Here is a 23,693-nt window from a genome sequence, read left to right on the forward strand (position 1 = left end):
AATTTTGAAACATCGCAATGGAGTTACGTGGTTTTGCGCTTAGGTCATCGATATACAAGGGGGATAAGCAATGGAGTCACAGTTGGACCGAGTTCAACCAAAAGGAACCAACCCTTATAAAGTTGAAACTGAGAAAAAGAGATTGGAAGTTTTATTCCTCCATAAGACCCAGTGTTGAAACTCCTCTTTTGACAGATTTTTTTTTTTTTTTTTTTTTTTTTTTTTTTTTTTTTTTTTTTTTTTTTTTTTTATTATTATTATTATAGGACTTCGAGTTTTTGACAGGAGAAAATATACAATTAGTACTCAAAAATATTCTCAATTCAATTTTTTCGAAAATGTGGGATGGTTCCTTTCTGATAAACTCGGTCCAGTTAGCAACGAGCAGCGACCATTACAGCGTCTTCGCATTGACCCCCCGGTCATGGTTGTCGTCCATGCTCGAACGGTACCGGAGGTCGCCGTTCGCTGTTCGCGCGACTGCATTCAAGAGCACGGACCAGAAAGTGACAGCGATCTCGTTGGGAGGAAGTCGAAGGCGGGGGCGGGGGGTGTACCGGTGAGAGTGAGAGTGGTGTGAGAAAGAGGATGACACTGTATTTTTGGCGAGGAATTATTTCCAACGAATCCATCATTTATCGGCATCCTCCCGTTGCTTAGATCCACGTTGTCAAGCTTCTCAAAAAAATGGAAAATTTGCATTGCTTCGTCTCAGAGTGCCTAACGAGATGAGTTCGCAGTATTTTTCATATCGTTTTCTGATGAGGGAGGTTGTAGAAAAACAGGTTTAAAAGTGAAAAAATTTACAGTTTCATGACGTCATCTGGCGGCATTTCCCATTTAAACACATGTCGTCATCTTCTGGCCAAATGGAAACTACAAAATTATGAACACTTTTGATCAGCATCATTGAACAGAGCCACTCACAATCAGATACGATACAGGAGAGCGCCTTCAACCCACTAAGTAGTCATAATGCGAAATTCTGATACCACTATTCGTGCGTCACGACAGACATTTTGCATAGCCGGCTAATTGAAGGCAAATCATTAGCCCAGGCAACAGGGTACACATTTCATCGATGTGATACGTATTTTTCAGGGAGCAAAATCTCCAGGGCTGCGATTCTAATACAACTGGCTGTTGTGATGAACCGTTAGTTCATGATTACATTGGCCCAAAGTGTGAATAATGGACATGAACGCCGCGCGCCGCTAGTAATAGGTACCTGAGAAGAAATGATACTGGAGGGCCATCGGGTGATGAGCAACAACTTTTCAAAACCAGCGAATTCCTGAGAATAAATAAAAACACAGAACAGCAGATCAGCTGTTGTATGCGCTGTTGGCGGGAAACGCTGAGGAGCGCGCGGTGTGCGAAAGGCGCGCCGAATTAAGTTAAGGGGCCAGAACGAGATACGCACTTCTACACTTAAGCCCGAGATCCGCGCACTAAGTTGTACGGTTTTAGGTATAACTTCCCGATTTTTTCGATTATAATCTCTTGCTGGCAGACAGACGACATCTTCAACAACACTTTTATGCATCTAACTCAAAACCGTCAAAAATTGAGGTACGCACTTTTGCACTTTCACCATCAAGAAGTAGATCTTAGGCGCTGGATCAATTGCGGGTGGTCTCCCCGCACGATTCACCGGGCTCGGGAGCTTTTCTGACCAGAAAATCCCACTCAGTGGGTCCTTCAGCGGCGTGCTGCCCGCACGAAACGCGCGCTGACACCTACAAACCTAACAGGGATACTTCTCGCATTGCGCAATGCGTGAAGTATCCCGTTAGGTTTGTAGGCGCCAATGCGCATGTACCGCTGGTTGCCCGTAGGCCGCGGACGCGGAGTATGCCACGTCGCTTTAAGCAACTATATCTCACGACAGATGTGTTATAAGAGATTCAAGGCGCTCCAACTTATCAAGAATGACAGGCATCCTTTAAGAAACCAGAGCTATCCTCGCAAAATAAATCAATATACTACGGCGCAAAAAGAGAGCGGAGGTCCAAAAAACTCACCAAGTCTTAGCAGCCGTATTTAATAACGTTTGGACGTCCGGAATCGCCGGCGAGTCTCGGGACAAAGCGCAATCGACTCTTCGCCGCAAACTACGTAGGATTCGACTCTTTTCTCAATTTTTTGTTTCCTCCTTCGAAAATCGGAGGCTCGGAGGACAAGACGCGTAAGTGCAGTTTTTCCTGTTTCAAGAAATACGTGTTTTTAGTTTCAAAATTACATGGAGCCTTACTGCGGATGAAGAAATTATACTGGAGAGCCTTCGAGTGATATGTATTTAGCAACTTTTCAAAACCAGCAAATTCCCGAAAATATATAGAAACACGGAACAGCTGATCAGCTTACGTGTCTACGATGTAGTCGGGAAACACTGAGGAGAGAGCGTTGTGCGTAAGGCGTGCTGGATTACATGAAGAGGCCAGAACGAGATACGCATTTCTGCACTTAAGCCCGAGACACGCGAGACTTCCCGATTTTTTTCGATTAAAGTTTTGCTGGCAGATTGACGGCCAGAGATGGAAAATTTCATGAAATTTATTGAAACTTTAGGGGATACTATTAGGAGGCTAAGAAATGCCTATAAACAGTGATTCTAAATTTTGAAATTTTTCACCCCAAGCCTAAAAAATTCGCGCGTTGCAAATGTTTTCGTTTAGTTTAGAGAATAGGTTCGGGTTCTTCTCTCTAAACTCCCCTTTTTGCCCCCTGTTTGTGTCTGGCACCTTCAGAAGAGTAGCATAATACCGCAGCATCAACTGAAAGACCATCTGAAACGCTTTCAGACCGCCAAAGGTTTAATCAATAATTCTAAAAAAAAATTAATTAATTTCAACTTTTATGAAATTTATTCGAGCCTTTTAAAATTTCACTTTCCATCTCTGTTGACGGCATCTTCAACAACACGTTTATGCTGCTAGCTCAAAACTGTCAAAAATTGAGATACGTACCTCTGCACTTTCACCATCGATATGGCTTTCTGAAATTTTCGACTCGTGTTACCCAAGGTTAAGTTCGTGTAATCCTAAGCTTAAGCTCAATTTGCATTAATTGACTGGTATTTTTTAACGTTATCTGTAGTGCTTGATGTCACGAAAATTTCACTTAAAACACTACAGTTAACATCGCACTTGAAAGTTCATTGTTTGAGATTTTCAAGTTTAACGTTCGTAACCTTATACCTCTTCTCCCTCCCTCCAGAAAATTGTTTGATTATGAACTTTCCTTTTCATCGGATGAAAACTTTTTAGCCATGCCCTCTTAGAATGCATTAGCGTCGTGTGACGTTTAATTTAAGTGGCTTATCGGACCTCCAGCTAACTGTGTAAAGGCTTTATCACTAAATTAAGTACCCAGGTCTTGACCCTATGCTGTCAGCATAGCGAACCCTATTATTAGCAAACAATGTCAAAGCTGACACGGGCAAAATTTCTATTGAGCTGTGCGTCTAGCTTCGGTATGCTCCTTATAAATTATTTCGACTTTCTCATAGGGGCTTCAAAAGTTGAAAATTTATTTTAAGTAAGCTTTTATGAAATTAAGTTGAGACGAAAACTATTGTTAAATGATTTTTTTTACAATTTCAGATAAGGACGAGGATTTTTCATGGTAACTTGAAAGTGGGTAGATTCGAAAATAATACGATAAAAAACCTTGGAAATCTAAAAAATTCTTCTGATTGTAAGAAAATGGTTTTTTCACATAATTCGGGCTCAACTTTTTTTTTCTTTTATGAGTATTATTTTAATTTTGGACCTCCGATTGGGTTTACGTTGCCGATTTTCGTTCAGTTTAAAGACGACTAATCTCTTGACTTTTCAACCTTTCATATATTTTTAAGACAAATTAAATGAAAACTTCGGTGACACTTCGGTGTAAACTTACTGCCCATTAGTCTCCCTGGGATATCTTTATGAAGTGCACTTGGTTTTCAAAATCGTTAAAAGTATCTACTTTAATCAGGTTTTTTTCGTTTTATGCACTTTCTCAATGGACCACAAGACAAGGTACGAATTTTAGCTCTCTTATATTTATGTTTCTTATCCAAAATTTCACGTAGAACATGTACGATGCGCACGACAAAAATTACCAAAATCAACTTCTTACGAAGATATTTAATGATTCTTGATGCGTGAATTCAAACCATCCGCTCATGAAAACTCAATGCTCTACGTGATTCACATGGCGAGCTGAACGTTATCATAACAGTCTCTGCGATATAAAAATCCAGCAACCTCAATCGTGACACTTTGGCTCAGCTATAGCAAATTACTTATAGTTTGAGCAACCCATGGTGGGAAATGAACATTGCTCGATTAAGAAGCTTGCTGAAACCGTTGTAGTGCGCGATTTGATTCACGTAGAGCTTTGAGTTTCTTGTGAGCGGGCAGTTCAAATTCCTTGTAACCAGTGTGAAATAAAAACGTTATTATCTTCGTTAAGAGTTGGTTTCAGTAATTTTCGTTGCGCGAATAGTGTTCTACGTGAAATTCTGGTTAAGGAACATGTATCAGATTGCTTAAATTCGCACCTTGTCTAGTGGTCCATTTTAATTCATTTTTTTTAACTAGCTAAAAGATTCACTCAATTTTCGCAATTTTTGGCCAGAATTTCTTTGAGGAGGCAGAGTTTCCCAAGCGCACGTGGACAAAACGCCACCGATACGCACCAAGACATGACTTTTTTCGTCACGCGCCCATAAAGCGCCAATTTCCGCTTCGACTCGAAAACGAACGTCGCCACCCGCGCCACGTTGCCAAGTCACCCCCAAAACCCCCGTTTTCCCCACGCTAGATCGAACCGGTACAAGCACGCGAATCAAAAACCGCGTATCTAACACAACGCCCCCGCATGAGATACGCGGTTCCAGCCGAGCGGGGCACGGCGGAGACCACTTTCACTGGTTTCGGGAAAAAAGTGAGCACTCATGCTCGCGATTCGAAACTCCCGGCCCCGCGGTTGCCAGGTTTTCCAATAAAATGTGCGTATTTTATATAGGTTTATTACATTAGAGTCCATTTATACTGAGAGTTAAGACAACCCCCCCCCCCCCCCCCTCGTGGAGTCACAAACGGGAATAAAGATTACATGCATTGAAAGTTTTTTGTGATCTTTGATCGGCTCATTCTCAAATTTCTTTCTCCGTCCCATCTCTTACTCGTTTGTTCCTTGCCGAACCCGTGATTCCCCGGTCCATTCCAGATTATAATCTTTGCAATCGGCGAAAATGTAATCTTTTTTCCCGTTTGCGACGCTATGGAGGCCTGAAATACGGGAACCAATCAGAAATTAATTCACGTTGTCTTAACTCTTAGTATAAAGCTGCCTTGCTGAGGAAGAACGCCGTAAAAGCCATCAGGCGTTGCCAACTTTCCTTCGAAAAACAACGAAATTTCAGGAAAATTCGTAAATATTTCTCTTCCGCTTTTTCGGAGGATTTCGTTCGAAATTTGATCTCAAAAGTCTGAAAATTCCAGGTAAAAATCTTTAAAACTTTCTTTAAAAATGGGTTTTTTCAGAGCGGAAATTTGGCAACATTCGAATGCTCATAAAGCGTTTTTCCTCAGCAAGGCAGAAAGGGGCTCTGGTTTACATGAGGAAAATTTTCGATTTTTCAGCACGATCCGGCAACAGCACCCGGCGCGGCGGAGGCGGAGGCGCTAATTACGGGCCGACGAAGGCCATTATCGGCCGCGCCGAGATCGTTTTCCGATAGGATTTCCCGCGCCGCGAACCCCCCCCCCCCCCTTCGCCCCCCGGTTTTGGCTCGACGGGAAAACGATTTCCAGGAGATGAGTCGGTGAAATACTCCTCCTACGAGGGGCTAACGAGGCGCTCCCCCCCCCCCCCCCCCCCCGGTAGATTAAAGACTAAGAACCGAATTGACGGAACCAAGGGGGCCTGACAGAAATCTGCTCAATGAGGAGAAAGAGTCAACAGTTATCAATCCAGATCTAATGGGTGCACGAAAGTAAGTATCAATTGGACGAATTTAAGCGGAATCAGGACCTTGTTTATGGTAGTTTTTTGAAGAAAGCCTCTTTCCTCGGAAGGCCGCATGGTTTACATTATGTTTAAGGGAGATTTGAGGGAAGTCCTTGCAAAACATCATAAAAATTGTCAGTTTTCTGAAAGTTGGATACGATTTCACAGTTTAGTGTGATGAAAAACTGTGTGTTGATTTCCCGTTAAAATTAAGAAACAATAAAACGGAACTTTGCAACGGCGCAATCGGGAATACGCATTTTTCAATTTAAGCCATCGATGTATGAGCACGATCCTTCCCCTAGTAAAAATTGGCGATAAGAGTTGCGTTTCAAAATACCATAGGAATTTTTATAGCCGGCTGAAGAAGGCTACAGAAAATCATATAGCTGGCTGTAGAATGCGGAGAAAATCATACGGCCGGGCTATACGAAGCGATAAAAAATTATGCAGCCGGGCTATAGTTCCTATCGCCGGGCTTTACACTTTATCGCCTGGCTGTTGCTTTTTCGCCATCGATTATAAAAGGCTATAAGAAATTGTGTAGAAATTCGTGTGCTTTGGAAATCATTAAGTTTGATACGGAGTCCACCTTACTGTTTACAAAACACATGTTATATTTTCCTTTAATACATATTTTTTTTCATCAATTAAAACGAGAATAATATAATGCGTGAAATGAAAATAATCCATACAGGATGTGCAAACATTTCAAAATCATGAGTTGAATAACGCTGACTCCGCCAGATTAAATATTAGAGCCTAACACAAAACGGAGCGGCGACGCACTGGCGCCTACAAACCTAACAGGGATACTTCACGCATTGCGCAACGCGTGAAGTATCCCTGTTAGGTTTGTAGGCGCCAATGCGCGTTTCGCGCTGGCTACCCGCCTGCCGCACCGCAGCGTGCCACGGCGCTTGAAGCAACTATTTCACACCAGAGGTATTGCACAGTATCATACGAAACTGAAGGCGCTCTAATATATTAGGAATGGCAGGCATCCATCAAAAGTACGGAGCTTTCCTCACAAAATAAATCAAGATACTACGGCCCAAAAAGAGAGCAGTGGTCCAAAAACTCACTAAGTCCTAGCATCCGTAATTAGTGACGTTTAGCATACACTTTATCGCCTGACTGTGATGCTTAATCGCCATTGGCTATAAAAGACTATAAGAAATTGTGTAGACGGCTATAGAAGCTAGTGGAAATCTTACAGCAGGCCGTAGGTCTATGCTATTTTGGAACACAGATTCTACTGCCAATTTTTACCAGGGTCTTCAAACGATTTTGGACAAGTGCCGCAAAAAATTTAAAATGAAAAATTATGGCCGTACCTATGAAGTTTATAGTTCGAACGGCGCCGCTGTTTCGAGAGAGGTTTTTCTCAATTTTGAAAAAATTTACACCTTGCAGGCTAAAAAACTGTCTAATTTGCAATGCAATTTTTGTCCTCTTTACTGCCGTGCTAAAGAAAAACGCTGTATGAGCCTTCAGACGTTGCCACATTTCCTTCGATAAAAAATGAATTTACCGGGTAAATTTTGGATGTTTTTCTTCCAACTTTTCAGAAAATTTTGTTCGCGATTTTATCTCATATACATTTAAATTTCAAAGAAAAACTAATATATCTTTCTTCAAAAATAAAAATTTTCTGAGAGAAAAATTTGGCAACATTCGAATGCTCATACGGCGTTTTTCCATAGCACGACAGTATAAAGGACGGAAGACATGAAACTCACCGCTCTCAACTCATTGACGCATTACATCTTCCTTGAATCAAATAAAATGATTAAATGAAAATAAGTAACAGGAAGAAAGATAGAAAGAAAGAAATTACCACTTCATTCACTATAGAACGCGAATAACCTTCCAACCGATAGATAAGATACGGGAACGCAACGTCGAACGTAACGCCTGCAGATGCAACTAATCGTGTTCAAGTGGTATCTGAGTTGCATAGCCTCAAAAATGCAGGCGCTTCGACTTTTCTGAGCTGTCAACGCTCAACGATGATGTGTCACTGCGCTCGCGAGGTCATTTAGGGCACTGACTCTCTACTCACTGCACTGGCAGCAAGCTGGTTTCTCCAGTCAGCGAGAGGACTATGCTGGGTGGTTCTTGACATCTCTATGTAAAATACCGTTTTATTTTTCTGCGTGTTTTCATTTCAGTAATTTCATTACAGTAATCTGCAAAGCTTGATAGAGGATTCAAACCTCGCCAAACCTCTTCTGCGATGACGTCAAGAGCTTCGCGATCAGTATGAAAGTACCGATGCCAAATAGTTATCATTTATTTGACCTTTTCTCTGCGCGATTCAGTATCAAAAAATAAATGCACACGTGCAATGGTCTTTTGATTTCAGAATGACGTAGCGCTCCCTTTGCCCTTTGATGTGACGAATGAACACACTCAATCATGGTATACTAACGGAGTGGATTGAGAACTGATGTAAATTTGATTTTATAATTTATTCAAGACTCTATCTACTTAATTGCCCGCTTTTCCCCCACTTTTTTTAAGTAAGTAAATAAATTGTATTTGAATTATCAGAGAAAGTAAAGCAATTTCAGTAGCGCTATTTCACCAAAATGAATAGGAAGCGATACAGTCATTAGGAGGGAATGCAATTTTGTCAGGGTGGGAGGGGGTGGACTCAAAATATTTTCGAAGATCTCTTCTAATTTGACGAACTTACTGATTACTATCAAATTTCTAACGCAAGAGCCCCCCCCCCCCCCCCCCCCCCCCCCCCGCGGCCGTCCCCTACCGCCGCCGCATTCTGCATTTACGTAGATTTGAAATTCCGCTCCCATCTTATTGTTTGTCTGATAAGTAATAAGCACGAGCAAAAAAGTACATTTGTACCGATCAAAAGAGTCAAATTGGTCAAATAAATACATTTCGAAATCGCGCCCATTTCGCTGGTTTGCAACTAATCATCTCAAAAACATTTCGATGTGGAGCACTTTGGAGCGAAAAAGTAGCTCACTTCACGTCTCATTCATGTTTGACTTTCCGCTTTCGTTGTCCGCGTTATCAATTTTGAAGTTTCCTAGGGCTTGAATTTTTGTGAGGGGTCGCTGATAGTTAAATTTATTTGTAATTTAGGTCAAAACTCAAAATGCAGTCCTCCGTCGTCTTGAGAGCTGTCAGCAGTTCAAAAGTAAGTTAATTTCGCCTTTCATGTATCATTCAGTATCATAATTCGGTGCAACTTGCCTTCACCATATCATTATAACCTTGAAAAGGTTGCAAGTTAGTCCTGAAGCTCCTGTTGGAAGCTAATTTACTGAATCATTTCATCATCCCTTTCCTTCGAGGAATAAAAATTTAATCCCCTTCGAGGTGACCCTAGTTATTGATTATTTTACATAACCTCCGACCAATTGGTTCCACATGCCGAGTCATAATGTCACACACCGTAACTTGACCATGTTCGGAACTTTCAGATCTTTTAGAATCCTGACATGTTTTGCACACATCATTGTTGATAAACAATTTAGCCCACAACTTTAGCAAAAGAAGTTAAGGGCAAGAAAGTTTGCTCCAGGACCAAACGCCATGTCTAATTTTTTAATTAGACTCTGGATAGGACCAGCAGTTTCAGAGCTCGGTTACTGTACCTAGAAACTAAAGCAGATATATAGATAAGCCCCATTCAGTACCCTTTGATACATGATAACACCCTGGCAATCGTAATGCTTTTATACTGAAATCATCGCAGGACAGGCATAATGTCAGCAGCTGACACTTCAACACATCCCCAAGTTATATTCCCACTCACCTATGACAAGTGTCAGGAATCAGTTGACATTTTAAAGAAACAAATATGTTTTACATGTCTCAAAGAATTTTAAATTAGTACCTCCACATGAAAAGATGGGGAATTCTGTAGTTATTCAAGTGTCTGTCATTGGCACCTGACGTCGCCAATAGTTCAGTGTTAATGATGGCGCCATTGACTTGTACTGAAGTAAGGAAGGTTTCAGTTTAGTCCCAGCAACGTAGAAGCTAGCTCTACTGATGTCTAGGACAGACTGCGACAGAAGATCTGCCGTCCTCAATGTAACATTGAAAATAAACACGGGAATGAAAATATGGCGTATCTTCAATTTCGCTCTCAAATTGTTCAAACTTATTTCGCAAGAACTTTATTTAACTGCTGAATTCATGGTTATGGGTTAAAATTTGGCAAGCTCAAGAGCTAGACTGTACTGGGTCATACACTAAACTACTCATACAGTGATGTTTATGATTTTTTGCACTCCAGTTAAAGAAAAGTTAGTTCAAGATAAGCAGCGATAGCAGCTCCTGTTCACAACTATGTCTAAAACAGTTTTAAAAACTTCAAGCTTTGTCGTAAGCTTGATTCTTCTTGAGTAACTTAAGTGTTAGTTAAATTGTTCCCCTTTAATCAAGTTTTCTTTGCTTGCAGCCCCTCACTTGTTATGCCCGCTTACCATCAGTCGTAAGTTGCGGAGTAAAGCATTATTCAACAAATCATGATGCTGATGTTGTCGTCATTGGATCAGGACCTGGTGGTTACGTAGCTGCCATCAAAGCAGCACAACTTGGTTTCAAGGTGAGTAATCTCCCATGGCAATCTTTCGTTCCAAATTTACCCATTATCTTCGAAAAATATATGGCTAATAAACAGGGTTTTTGGCGGTGTGGAAAACCTGGAAAGTTAGAAATTTGCGGCAACCTGGAAAAGTTAGGGAATTCATAGAAACAGCCAGGGAATTTCTTGAGCAGTATCTAAAAGAAGCCATCGTAAGTAATTAAAAGGAAAAACTCGAAGTGAAAGTTTTGTTTAAAGATCAGGGAATTCAAAAATTTCAGAGTTAAGAAATAACAAAAAAAGTCAAGGAAATCAGAAACTGACAAAATTATAGAATCCCTGATACATCATTGGAGACAAAAAATCAGGAATTATTCATGATTCACTAATTTTAAGGCTGCCATGAGCTTTATGAAACTCATCAACACAAGATTGTTCCCCTTTCTATTGGTCCAATGAAATCTGCCTATAAAAGATGAGATTCTGTTACTTAAGCTAGTTTGTTAAAAGATGTGTCAACGGTGTTAGATCACACCGCTTTGAATGCAAGATTTGAGTCAAGTTGGAAAGTTCTATAATATTTTCTTAAAGCCAATTTTTGAAGGAATTTTCTCCTAGAAATTCATCGCAAAATTCTTAGAGAGTGCTGTATGAACCATGATTTTATACGAGTTTTTGTTGCCTCTCAAATTATCATTTCAAGAAATTGCTAGCCTGTGTTTAATGAAATGGATCACAACTGAACTCTTTAAAATTCTGTTAATATATTTATGATGATTTTCTAAACTTTCTTTTGCCTTTTTTCAGACTGTCAGCGTAGAAAAAAATGAAACCCTTGGAGGAACTTGCCTCAATGTTGGTTGCATTCCATCAAAGGCTTTACTTCATAACTCTCACTACTATCACATGGCACACTCAGGAGAGCTGGCTGAGAGAGGAATTGAAGGTAATTTATCACATTTTTTGAAGATATTTTGGACTACAATTTTCAACGCAAAAAGTTGGAGACTCCACCACCATCAATAGGAACTTGGTGTCACTTTAGTGTCCCCTTTTGAATTTTCTTTATTTTTTATTTTGGAAACTATTCAATGTAATTTCGCGAAAACTACTTTGATTTCCTCTCTATCAGCAAAATATCCTGTGTAAATTTCAAGCCATAAAGTTGGCTTGTTTTTTTTAGTAATGAAATAGGAACAGAAATTTTGAAACAGCGCAATGGAAGTACAAGATTTAATACTTAGGCCATCGGCATCTAGCAGTGTTCGAAACTCACCGTCGAGTTTCAAGAGCCATCGAGGCTCCTCCTGAAGAGCTCATCAAGCTCGATTTTTAGGGGCCATTGGAAAATTTTTATGGGCGGAATTGACTTCTTGCCTATGTATCATGGCGTACTTAGTGAAAAGTCAGAATCCGGTGCTGTGCGCCGAAATTTAAAAAAATCACCCAACAGAAAAATTAGGATTTTCTTTTTGAGAGGTGGGGGGCAATTTTTAGGGGCCACGTTGGCGCAGAGCCTTCATTTTTTAGGCGCCATGACCGATTTCTAGGGCGCATTTGGCATGTTGGTGCCTGTGAGTTTCGAACACTGGTATCTAGTATGTGTAGATATTGTTTGGTCATACAAATCAAATATTCCAAGAAAAAATCAAGCTGTAGACTGAAGCATCTATTAGTGTGAAGATACCAGTCGTAAATCAATTATGTGCAAAAAATACTCGATCCCAAAATACGGCACTAACGAGGCTAGAGGAAATCCCAAGCAAAAGAGAAAATTTTTTGCAGATTTTCATTTGTTAGCAAAAAATGAGGAAGAAAAACACACTGATTTTTTAAACATTTTAGCTCATAGTATACTTTTGACCTCTTTGCAAAGTAAGAAAATTTTGAGTTCAGGATTGAAACTAACTTTTGTCCCTAAGATTATTTGCATGTGTTAAATATGCTGCTCCTGAAATAAATCAAAATCAGTTGATGCCAACTGGTCCCTGAAGTTTTGTATTATAATAGTGGTATCCTTTTCTTGTCATCATTAAATTGCCCTCACAATCAGGTTCTGATCATCTGTTTTAAATTTTCAGTTGCCGACGTGAAGTTAAACTTGGACAAATTAATGCAAGTTAAAAAGAATGCCGTCAAATCGTTGACAGGAGGTATCTCTCATCTCTTCAAATCCAACAAGGTAATCTTAGTGTTTCTTAACCTCCATGCATGCATTATTCAGGGTTGCCACGATTAGGGAGAACAGGGAAATTTTTAAAAAGTTAGTTAAAACCTGGAAATGTCAGGGAAGATGACGAAAGTGTCAGGGAAAAAGTGTTAAGTCGCTTTCATTTGCTTTCCAGAATAGGATTAACAATTGAACAACAGATTTTGCATGGAAACAGTTTCAAATTGCGTTTTTTAAATCGTCTATAACGTCCGTAAGTGTCAGGGAATTTTACCAAAATGTCTTGGGGAAATGTCAGGAAATTTCGTTATCTAAATTCTATGGCAATCCTGAATTTATTATAGTTCCATACAGGGAACTGCACTCCAAATATCATAAAAAAGAACTTGTAAGTTAAGACGAAAATATCTGTTTTTGAAGTTCATTAATTACTTGTCAATCAAACTTCATATAAAAAATAAAAAAAGAATTCAATCAAACGCCTTGTAATTTTATGAAGGAAAATCTGTGCCATTTTTTAGTCTCATATTTCAACAATCGGGTGATTTTCTTCATAACTGAATGAGTTCAGCCCCTCTGTGATGAAACCAGCAACCAGTATATCACACCCATGTAATTGAATTGCTCAGCAAATATTAACAGTCCAATTGCAGTCATGCGCTCCATATATTACCAATGAAAAAAAATGAAGAAAACTAAAAACTAAAAAAGAAAAAAAAAAGGAAACGTATAAAGTGGAAAATCACCTTTTTTGACAGCTCAGATCCTTATTATTAATTATTCTGAATCACATTTTGATGGCGAAAGGAGATGTATTGCACTACTTTTATGCAAAATTTTTTAAACCAATTTTTATTAGCAATTTTGTCAATTGTAGTTTTCAACTGGAGCTGGCTAGGGCTACCATTAAAGATCAGTATTCTTTATGTCTATGTATTTTTGCTGCAGGTGACGGAACTTCATGGTCATGGCAAAATCCTCAACCCCAATGAAGTAGCTGTTTTGGGACCGGATGGCACTGTGACTGACACCATCAAAACAAAAAATATTGTCATTGCCACTGGCTCTGAAGTTACTCCTTTCCCAGGAATTGAGGTAAGATGAATATCTTCGGCGATTTATTCATGGTATTCTCACATACTAGCCAGCCTCATTCAAGCAGTAGTTTAGGTAAATCGTTTAAATCGGAGAGATCCTAAATAAAAGTGAAATTATTTTGATTTCTATACTTACTTAAGCTACACTTGGAGGGAGGAATACTGCCAGAATGGGCTATTTTTTTAATCATAAGGTACGTATCCGTAATCATTGAGCTTTGATTTTTCCAGTAATGGAGGCATTTTCTTTTGAACCCCCCACCCTAAAGAAAAGAATGGCCCATTGCAAGAACATCTTTAAAAAACCAGGCTTTTCCTAGCTGGCAGCAGTTCATTTGATGAGTTCTTTGTCAAGTAGGAATTGCAACACATTTCCAGCTTAATAATTTGACGAACAATATATCTTACGTTCCAAAATTTTAAATTCCGTACACTCACAACAATCTTTAATTTGTCATTGCCTGTCCATTGTACGGTCTCCTTTTTTTTTCAAGGTGAATGAAGAGACAATCGTATCCTCCACCGGGGCACTCTCCCTCAAGAAAGTTCCTGAAAAGCTCGTAGTCATTGGTGCTGGAGTCATTGGATTAGAGCTTGTAAGTTAGAAATCTGTATTCATATTTACTTGCTACCGTAGCTCGTCAAGTCCCTGATCAGTTACATAATCTTGAACTATAAAACTAGCATGAATGCTGTGGTGAGAATTAAACAGGGTATACACAATCAAGTGTCTCAGTTTTTCCATGTGCACAACTTCTTTGCATAGTAAAACTGACACTTTTTATTGATTTTTTCTCTATTTCTCCTATTCCAAAGAATTTATCCTCAAATTTCGGATAGAACACATCTACTGATTTTCCTCATGAAGAAAGCGCCACATGAATAGATACTATAACACTACATTCCTTTTACCATAATTTTTCTTAGCATGGTCGGCCTCCTATGGTGTAGTGGTTGTAGCGCTTGCTCTATGATCGGGAGGTCCCGGCTCCCGGGTTCGATTCCCGGCCAGGCGACCTGAGTTTGATGGTCTCAAACAATGGTTGCCTGGGACTGGTTCAGTAGGGACGGAGGGGGGATGGGACTTAAAGCGTGGGATTAGCCCTTGTGGGCTATTTGAAGAAGTAAAAAAAAAATGGTCGTATGGTAGGTAAAGGAAATATCATCCTTTACAAAATATAGAGAGTGACGTCGTATATCTCACAAGTTCTTTTTACAGTGTCTTCAAAGCTAATCTGGTTAGTCAGTGCTTAATCAAATTTGATCGGAAGAATTTTGATGTATCCCCATAGAAATCGAGGTGAAAGAAAGTAAGGTTAGCACTAAATCTTCAATCGTCGTCCGAGTCCTTTTTTCCATGACATGTGTTCTTCCAATCAGCAAAAAATGTCATTAATTAGTTAGTTGAGTTGTGGAAAAAATTGACCTTGTGTTCCTGATTACCAGCCTCCTGCAAAAACCAGAAAAAAATCCGTGAATCTGCAATATTCCCGTGCAGCAGTCTTCTTTGCAACTTTTTAGTTGGATGAAATCAGATCGATTCAGCCTACCAAGTTTTACCATCAATTCTGCATGATAATGTTCACTGTTTCAGTTTGATCTTTAGTTATCGCAATTTTGCTCATTTTGCTTCAGGGCTCCGTCTGGGGAAGGCTCGGTTCCCAAGTCACCGCCATTGAGTTCCAAAACGCTATCGGAGGGGTTGGTATTGACGGAGAGGTAGCCAAAACTTTCCAGAGAATCTTAACGAAACAAGGAATGGCCTTCAAGCTCGGCACCAAAGTTGTGGGAGCAACACAAGAAGGCAGCAATATTAAAGTTCAAGTAGAAAATGTTAAGAAAGGAACTCAAGAAACTGTAAGTATTCAGTCACATTCATGGATATGAAAAGTAAAATCCACATTATCAACTAATTTAATTTCATAACAAACAACTTAATCAGCCAAAAAAACATAGTAAAGTAGCAACTTGATCTGGGGAAAGGCTGTCACAAAATACGAAAGATAAGAGACATAAATTTAGTCGAAAACTACGATGTTTCGAAAAGTATCAATTTTGTTTGCAATGGGAAGAAAAGAAAAATGGATCATTGATCCCTTGTTATGGTGAGACCGAACCTGATTATAAAGGGGCAGCAAAAATCAAGGTACATAGCAACAACGATTTTTTACAAGTTCAAAATTTAATCACCGGTTCCCTCTGGAAGAAGAAACTAGTTATGAGGAGTACAAAGACTCTCAAAATCACTACTTAATTACAAATGACTTATACACACTTCTTAATTGCCTTCGCACTTCAGGATATTAATTACTTTGAGAAGATGTGAAAAATATCGCTCTTCAGAGGTGAAATTTTTATTTGTTTGGTTTACTTTCAAAATTTTCTTAAGAAAAACTTAGTTTCATCAAGCACTCTATCTATTAAAATTTATCGGCAGATAGCAAAATTATCTGTGGCATGTAATGAGTTTTTCTGGAAAATTGTAAGTTTTCATTCAATCAGAGCTTTTTTCAGAGACTCAGCAATCACACCTCTCCTTAGTCTGCTTTTATATTAAGCCAAAATCTGGACTGCATGTGTCCTTCTTTCTTGGTCTTCAGGGTGTTAGGTGTCTTTTTTCCCTCTCAAATTAATTATTCTTTTGCCTACAGCTTGACTGTGACGTATTATTAGTCTGCGTCGGAAGACGTCCATACACAAATAACCTAGGATTGGAAGAATTAGGAATTGAGCGCGATGAGAAAGGAAGAATACCCGTCAATTCCAGGTTCCAGACCGTCATTCCCAAGTATGTTTATATTTTCTATCTCTGTTTTTTTTTTTCTTTAATTTATCTCACTACTCCTAGTTTTTTGTTTAGAATAATAGGTCTGACAAAAAAATCTGAAGAACTGAAAATATTAATATTATAATAATAATAATAATAGCGTTTATTGATGATAAAATCACACATACAATTTGAACAAAGAACTTTACCACGCCCAAACACCCCATGGCCTAGGCCGTCTGGGGGAACTGAAAATAAGAACACCCTAAAACTAACACAAATTCAGTTGAAACCTCACATCAACATGCCAACTTAAAAACTGGAAAATAATCCAAGATGGTCTAAGCCACAACATTCCAAAATTAGAAGAATGGCAATTTTTGCTCTAAAGCACTAATCGTTGACCAAAGTGCACATATCTCCATTTGTGACGTTGAAAACTTCTTGTCGTACTTCATTTTTTCTTTGGAAAACTAGTCTACGTAATTTCTTGAAAACCTCGATTTTTCTTCTCAGTCAAAAGCATATTCTGAATGAATTGCAGTCTATAAGGCTGGCTTATTTCTCTCCGAATAGATAAAATAGGAGCGAAAATTCTGAAGCTCCGCAATCGAGATATGTGGTTTCGCACTTTGGCCATCAAAATGTGATTTTCGCATCACTGTCCTAAAATTCCATTCAACTAAATAGATTATTATTGAGTAGCAATGGGGTCTCTTTCCCAGGTGAAAAGTTACTCAGTGGATGTATTTTTTAATATATTTTGCTGCTTTGTTTTCAGCATCCATGCAATTGGAGACTGCATTCACGGACCCATGTTGGCCCATAAAGCCGAAGATGAAGGAATCGTCTGTCTTGAGGGTATTGCCGGAGGACCTGTACACATTGATTACAACTGCGTACCCTCAGTCATCTACACTCACCCTGAGGTTGGCTGGGTCGGCCGAACAGAGGAAGATCTCAAGAATGACGTAAGTTGCACAGCTTTGACTTTGTGGACAGAAATCACATTCCTTCGTTAGTTCGTTTTGAAAGACAAGGATGGCGTTTAGGTGTCGCAGAGCACTCAAGCCCATTATAAAAGCGTCTTGTGTATGTATATATATGTATATACAATCAACACCAAACACAGGGTCAAGGCCAAAAAAACGCATGAATTAAAATCTGGACATTTCGGGGCTAAATATGTTCCATCTTCAGCTGAGAAAAATTAAAAAATAAAAATGTATCATTATACATACAGAGTTGGTAATGATAAAAAAAAAAGCAAAAGCAAAAAAGAAGAGAGATAATCTTCATTATTAAAAATCATAACATAAAGAAATTGTGCGTGGAGGAATAAGCTACGAAGGAGGTTTTGAAACTCCTCATCAAGTGCTGGATTTTCTACTCCTAAGGCAGCATCTATCTTGGTAATACTAGAACGGACGGAAGTTTTCAACAGATTTTAAGGGAAGAAATATCTAATCAAACTGAAGTTATGGCAGTCTAAATTTTGCAGTTAAAAAAAAACCCGGTTTTGGTAGAATAGAAAGCTACTTAAAATGGTATCTGTTAGGTACAGAGAACAAAATAAGTTAACTATAGTGTAGCTTTCTGCGCCCTATTGGCTTAAAAGTGAAATTAAACCACTCTCAATGTATTCTTTGGAGCACTAGAGAGCTTGCTTTTGAAATCTCGAAAATAAATTTTTCAATCCAATCGATAGAAATGACTACAGAAAATTGTTCCTGTTCGGATGATGTAATTATCAAGTTTAAATTACATTCTGCGTAAAGGACTACTTAATCTTTGCCAATCCCTCCTCACTCTCCTTTCGGTTTCCCTTTTATTAGAAAGTATCAAATATAAGATCCTTTTAAAGACTGCATTCCTTTCAAGCTTAACGATGTCTTCGGTCTTTGAAGTGTGTTTGTCCCATTTCAAGACAAGGTTATTGTAACTCCAACAAACTCGTTCAGCATGTGATCTCTTTTTCCATATTTTTGTAGTTTTTAAATTTTCTCTTATTGAAAAAATTAATCAATAATTCGCCCATTTTCTTTGCAGAAAATTGAATACAAAGTTGGAAAATTCCCATTCGCAGCCAACAGCCGAGCGAAAACGAACAACGATGTCGACGGTTTTGTGAAAGCTCTAGCCGACAAGTACACTGACAAGTTACTTGGCTGTCATATCATTGGACCTGTAAGTCTCGCTCCTTTTTCTCTCTCCTCTATATTTTAAAATATGACTAACATGAGTAAAGTTTAAAACTTTCACGCACGTTTAACTGTTATTTTGTGCAATTCCAAAAACGTGATTTAGGAATTACATTTTATTTCATCCTCTTATAATATTATTCGTATTTCAGGGTGCTGGAGAACTGATCAATGAGGCTGTATTAGGAATGGAATATGGTGCATCATGTGAAGATATTGCTAGAGTTTGCCATGCTCACCCGGTAATTAAAATGTTTTATTTTATGTATCTACATATATATTTATTTTTTTTTATGAATGCAGCATTTGTTTATCACAAGAAATGTTGCTTTTGTAAGTGAAAGGCAGAAGAGTTTTTTTCCTTAGACATCAGTCAGAGTTCATGCGAATAAATTTGAATATTTTTAGAGTGAAGTAGAAGATTCGCCATCTTGATTCGTGTATTTAACCTCAACGCTGAAATGAAGACGGCAGATACTTTCTTGTTGGTGAAAGTTATCTTTTATTTCGTGTGAGCTCCAGTTTTCAACCATGATTTTTTATTTCAAGCAATTTAACAGCGATACTAAAAAAAATTTGAAGTTGTCTAAATAATGCTTCATAATGGAGGCTCCTAAAGTTGTAAGAATCTTAGGAAAACTACCTTCAAATGCACAGTGGGGGCCAAGAAGTATTAAAAGCTGACTTCTAATGCAATAGACCTTTCACATGTTCTTGCTAGTTTTGCGCTGCTAGAATGAGAATATAAAAATTTCTGCTTTGTGACCCCCGATGAAACAGTTCAAAGTATGAATGTCTTGCCCGTTTTCAATTTTTATCAACCCTCCAACATTTCAGCCTCTGGAGAATTTGAACTGTTTTCCACCTCTAATGTGTGCAGTGAATTTTTTAAACATTTGATTACATTTTTCTCTTTGTCCAATAGCCTGATTGTTGACTTTTTGTGTAAGGTGACAGTAGGAGGCTTGACGAAGGAAGAATTGAGTTGTGTGATTGGTCGGTTTTGTCAGTTTTTTCTTTTTATTGCTCTTATGTTGGATGGAAATTCGAATCAAGGATAAATCAAATTCTTCCTTTGAGTTGCCAATATTTTTTTGTCAAATCAACCCAACCCAACAAAAGATCGACAAAGAGGAAGACAGCAAAGCAAACCAATCATGTACCATTATTCCTCCTTAGTCCTGTCCAGATCAATTTCAACAATCATGCTGCATGGGGATTTTTGACACCATTTTCTCCAACACTTATTTTTTTGGGTTTTTTTTCAAAGAGTAATAGTTTGATTCACTCAGTAATGAAACATTAAATTCATTTTTTAATTTACCAAACAAACGAGCATTTAAAAGGGCCATTTATCTGTCCTGTCAACAACAAATGGATTCATGACGCTTGGTGCGAGCTTGGTAGCAGGAAATTCTGGAGGCTGTGCTGCACTTAGAATTGGCCCAATAAGGCCGAAACAGGTCTGCAGTTGCCTCCCTGAATGGTCGTCACTAGTGTTGCACCAAACAGCGTATCTCTTTGAGGGAAAATCGTGCTCGTATGAGCTTTTTCCCTCAGGGGTGTTCAAACTAATTCTTGCCGGAACACTATCGATATCGTCTCTTATTGAAACTGGCGGCAGTACCAACAGTGGCGATGATATCGTTAACAGCCGGCCTTATCAAATTTTTGAGAGCTTGCACTCAATGCATTGTTGCCCCGTGCGTCGGTTTATCAGATTGCGTAAAACAGATGTACAAATGGCAACAGCTTATTTTCGTCAGCTCCAAAAACTCTGATCGCCATAGGCAAGAGCGCTCTTATCGTAACTTTTTCTTAACGGAACTGTCTCGGTAGCTTACCGACAACCGACAGTACAGCCCTATTTTCCCTCTGTATTGAAATTTTCAGCTTTATGCTAATTTTTAACGCACGTTGGCTAAAAAATTCCATTAAATTGATTGTTTTTATTTTTGTTTTGCCAGACATGTTCTGAAGCATTGAGAGAAGCAAACCTGGCCGCTTACTCTGGAAAAGCCATCAACTTCGGTTAATCAATCTAACAAATCCGCTGAAAGTCTGGTTTCAACACCATCCACACATCAAGGAAAAAAGAAAAGTATATTAATATCAACGGTTTCTCCCAACACTGCTAGCTTTAAAGTTCCATAAATCTGTGCACTTCCTCAGCCTTTTTGCATTTTCACCCTGTACTTATTTCTTGCTTTTGTCATCAAAGTAAAAAGAATGAATGTATAGGCTAGTATATCTTTGCTCTACATGATACTCTCAGATACCTAAGTCCTGTCTAATGACCGTACTGTAAATCCTTCAAGTCAAGAATCATGAATTTTTATTGTAAAATCTACTTATTCATTTTACATACTTTCATCAGGGTCATGCTAACTTCTTCCATAAATTATTTTTTCCAGTGAGCTAATTTTTAAAATTGATAGATAAAGCGATAGGCAAAGAGATAATGAAGCAATCTTATTGGTTGAAATGGGTGGTCACAATGGACAAATGAGGTAAGTACCTAATAGACTGACTAACATCAACTTAGGAGAGACCCTATAGTTAGTCCAACATTTACTCTTCTAGTTTTAACAACCACCTGATTCAACAAATCGGATCGCTCCATTTTCGCTTTGTCTTCATTGTCTATCGATTTCAATGACCTGCTTGCAGTGGAGTTAAAGCTTATAATTTGTGCCATGGAAAGCAGTTAGCACTGAATTTTGCCAGAAAGCCCTGTAAAATGATCACCTAATCATTAACGCCTTTTAGCCTTGTATAATTTTAAAATATATTTGTCTTTTTTCCTGCTGTTTAATTGAAAGAATAATCCTTCCATGAAGGGTGCCATCTTTTAAATTAAAGGTTATTAAATTTGTGAGAGACGCGTTTACTTTTTATCTTCACCAGTTAATATTCTTGCGGAAGGATGTGCAGGTTTCTTCCATACCTTGTATGTCCGTAAATCCTACAGTATGTCACTTCTATGAAGAAAGAGCATATTAAAATCTATTCATAAAATATCTTGTGCTTGAACCAAGAATAACTTTTCCTGTTATCATTTGAATTTATCCAATAAAGTTTCTCTCCTCAGATCAATCTTCTGTATATATTAAGTACTTCATGACTTGAATAAGAAGTTTCTCCAGTGGTGAATGAATAGAGTAACTTAGATTTAAATATATGTGTTTCTCAGGTAGATAATTAATCACTATATTTAAGGCTCTGTTACTGTATACTTTCATTTCGAAATTCAACTTCAAAAATTTTAATTGTCATACACTTTCGTGATAAAGAATAAAAATCTATTTAAAATTCTAATCCAAATTGCATCAGTCATTTAAGACATTGTTACATTCTATCCAATCATTTTCCAAGTTTCTTATCAATTGTTTTATTTTGAAGATTTTTGCGTCTTTAGTTACTCAGAAATAATGAAGAAATGAAGTAGGGAGTACCTATTGTTGGGAACACCTTGTTCTCATAACAGAGCTGTAATTTTGGCTTTGAATACGTCATTTTATGCAATGAGTGCAGGTGCCTAACAGTTACAAAACTGTAAACCATGTTAACAATTACTGACATGCGCTCAATATTGTGCAAGTCAGTAATTATGTACGTGGTTTACGTTTTTTAACTTCTCAGCGTGGTTCTCTGGAGTAATTTTATTTTTCAACATGTATTTTACTTTAATAAATTGCACCGATTACCTCTAAGTTCCACCAATATTTCCTAGAAACATTTCCAACCAAGTAAAATTCTATCCACATACTAAATAATGAGTATTTTAATCCCCATTTCTTTAAATGCTAATAGGAAAAGGTTGATATGTAATTGTGTAAATACCGGTTTTAACTGTAAAATTTTGTCTGAATTTTACTATGTTCTGTTATTATTGTTATGTGAGAATATTCTCTCAAGTATTACAAAATTATTTGTAATTTGGTTAATAAAAAGAGTCGAAGTGAGTACCAGTGAATATCTTTGCTTTATTTACTTAAGCCCACCTCCATCTATTTTTAGAATTTTGACGTTTCTAGAACAGTAAAAAAATCAAGTCAAAATTGATGGCTAAATGTAAAAAATGCATCTTTCAATTGAAATTTTAAGAAATCTTTGATAATGTTTTCTTTTCCCTTAAGAATTTTAATCAAAATGTTTCCTTGCAATTTCAATTGAAAAGTTGAAAAATCTTTGATCATGTTTTCTTTTCTCTCAAGAGTTTTAATCAAAATGTTTCCTTGCAATTTCATATGGTTTTTTAGAGTGAGTGAAGAAAATTTCAACAGAAACTACTGCTTCGTTTTTGTACAAAAAAATAAACTGTAAGCAGAGACTCACAACATTAAAATCTGAGGTTTGCCCTTCTCAATTTCAGCCATTGATGGCAAAATTTGGGAACACATCTTTTCAGAAATCAGTATCTTAAAGCAAAGGGGTTGTAATAGCATTTTTCGGTTCCGAGGTACCATCGAAAAATTGCTTGGCAGCTCCATTGCTTTCCATATAATTCATGCTATCTGCAGCTAGAATTTGACCTCTATCACTCCAAAATTTTTTGTACTAGTGAAGCGCCTCCATTGCATATTGAGAATGCAATGACGCAATTTTTCCAAAAGTGTTAATTATGACCTGTTTGCTCTAGGCTACTGAAAAATGGCTGTATTTTGAAATGTAGCAAAAAAATTAATTGGGGGGGGGGGGGGGGGTTTGTCTTATAGGGTATTTTAGAGAGGCAATTCCCAAGGAAGCAACAAATTCAATAAAAAAAAATTAAGATAAGGAGATGATAGAAAATTGTCTTCACTTTGTGAAAAAGCAATGAGAACCTGAGTAATAAAAAAAGTCTAAGCAAGTATCCTTAACACATTAATTCATTGATTAATAAACT

General features: G+C 38.0%; 1 protein-coding gene across 1 annotated transcript; it reads left to right on the top strand.

The window, feature by feature from the left end:
• Positions 1-8,854: 8,854 nt before the first annotated feature.
• Positions 8,855-22,781, top strand: LOC109032698 (dihydrolipoyl dehydrogenase, mitochondrial). Its single transcript, XM_019044958.2, has 12 exons — positions 8,855-9,172; positions 10,445-10,591; positions 11,378-11,516; positions 12,652-12,752; positions 13,689-13,835; positions 14,332-14,433; positions 15,473-15,694; positions 16,489-16,625; positions 17,386-17,575; positions 18,654-18,791; positions 18,958-19,047; positions 20,773-22,781. The coding sequence occupies exons 1-12, from the start codon at positions 9,131-9,133 to the stop codon at positions 20,839-20,841; spliced, it is 1,524 nt and encodes a 507-aa protein (XP_018900503.1). The 5' UTR covers positions 8,855-9,130; the 3' UTR covers positions 20,842-22,781.
• Positions 22,782-23,693: the final 912 nt, after the last annotated feature.

The sequence above is a fragment of the Bemisia tabaci genome, chromosome 7 (assembly GCF_918797505.1).
Source record: "Bemisia tabaci chromosome 7, PGI_BMITA_v3".
Taxonomy (NCBI): domain Eukaryota; kingdom Metazoa; phylum Arthropoda; class Insecta; order Hemiptera; family Aleyrodidae; genus Bemisia; species Bemisia tabaci.

What these genes read in the sequence shown, in the direction of transcription:
- LOC109032698 (XM_019044958.2), top strand. Translation starts at nt 9,131, where the DNA reads ATGCAGTCCTCCGTCGTCTTGAGAGCTGTCAGCAGTTCAAAA. An exon ending in ATCTCTTCAAATCCAACAAG is followed by an intron (nt 12,753 to 13,688) that starts GTAATCTTAGTG and finishes TTTTTGCTGCAG; the next exon opens with GTGACGGAACTTCATGGTCA. An exon ending in GAGTCATTGGATTAGAGCTT is followed by an intron (nt 14,434 to 15,472) that starts GTAAGTTAGAAA and finishes ATTTTGCTTCAG; the next exon opens with GGCTCCGTCTGGGGAAGGCT.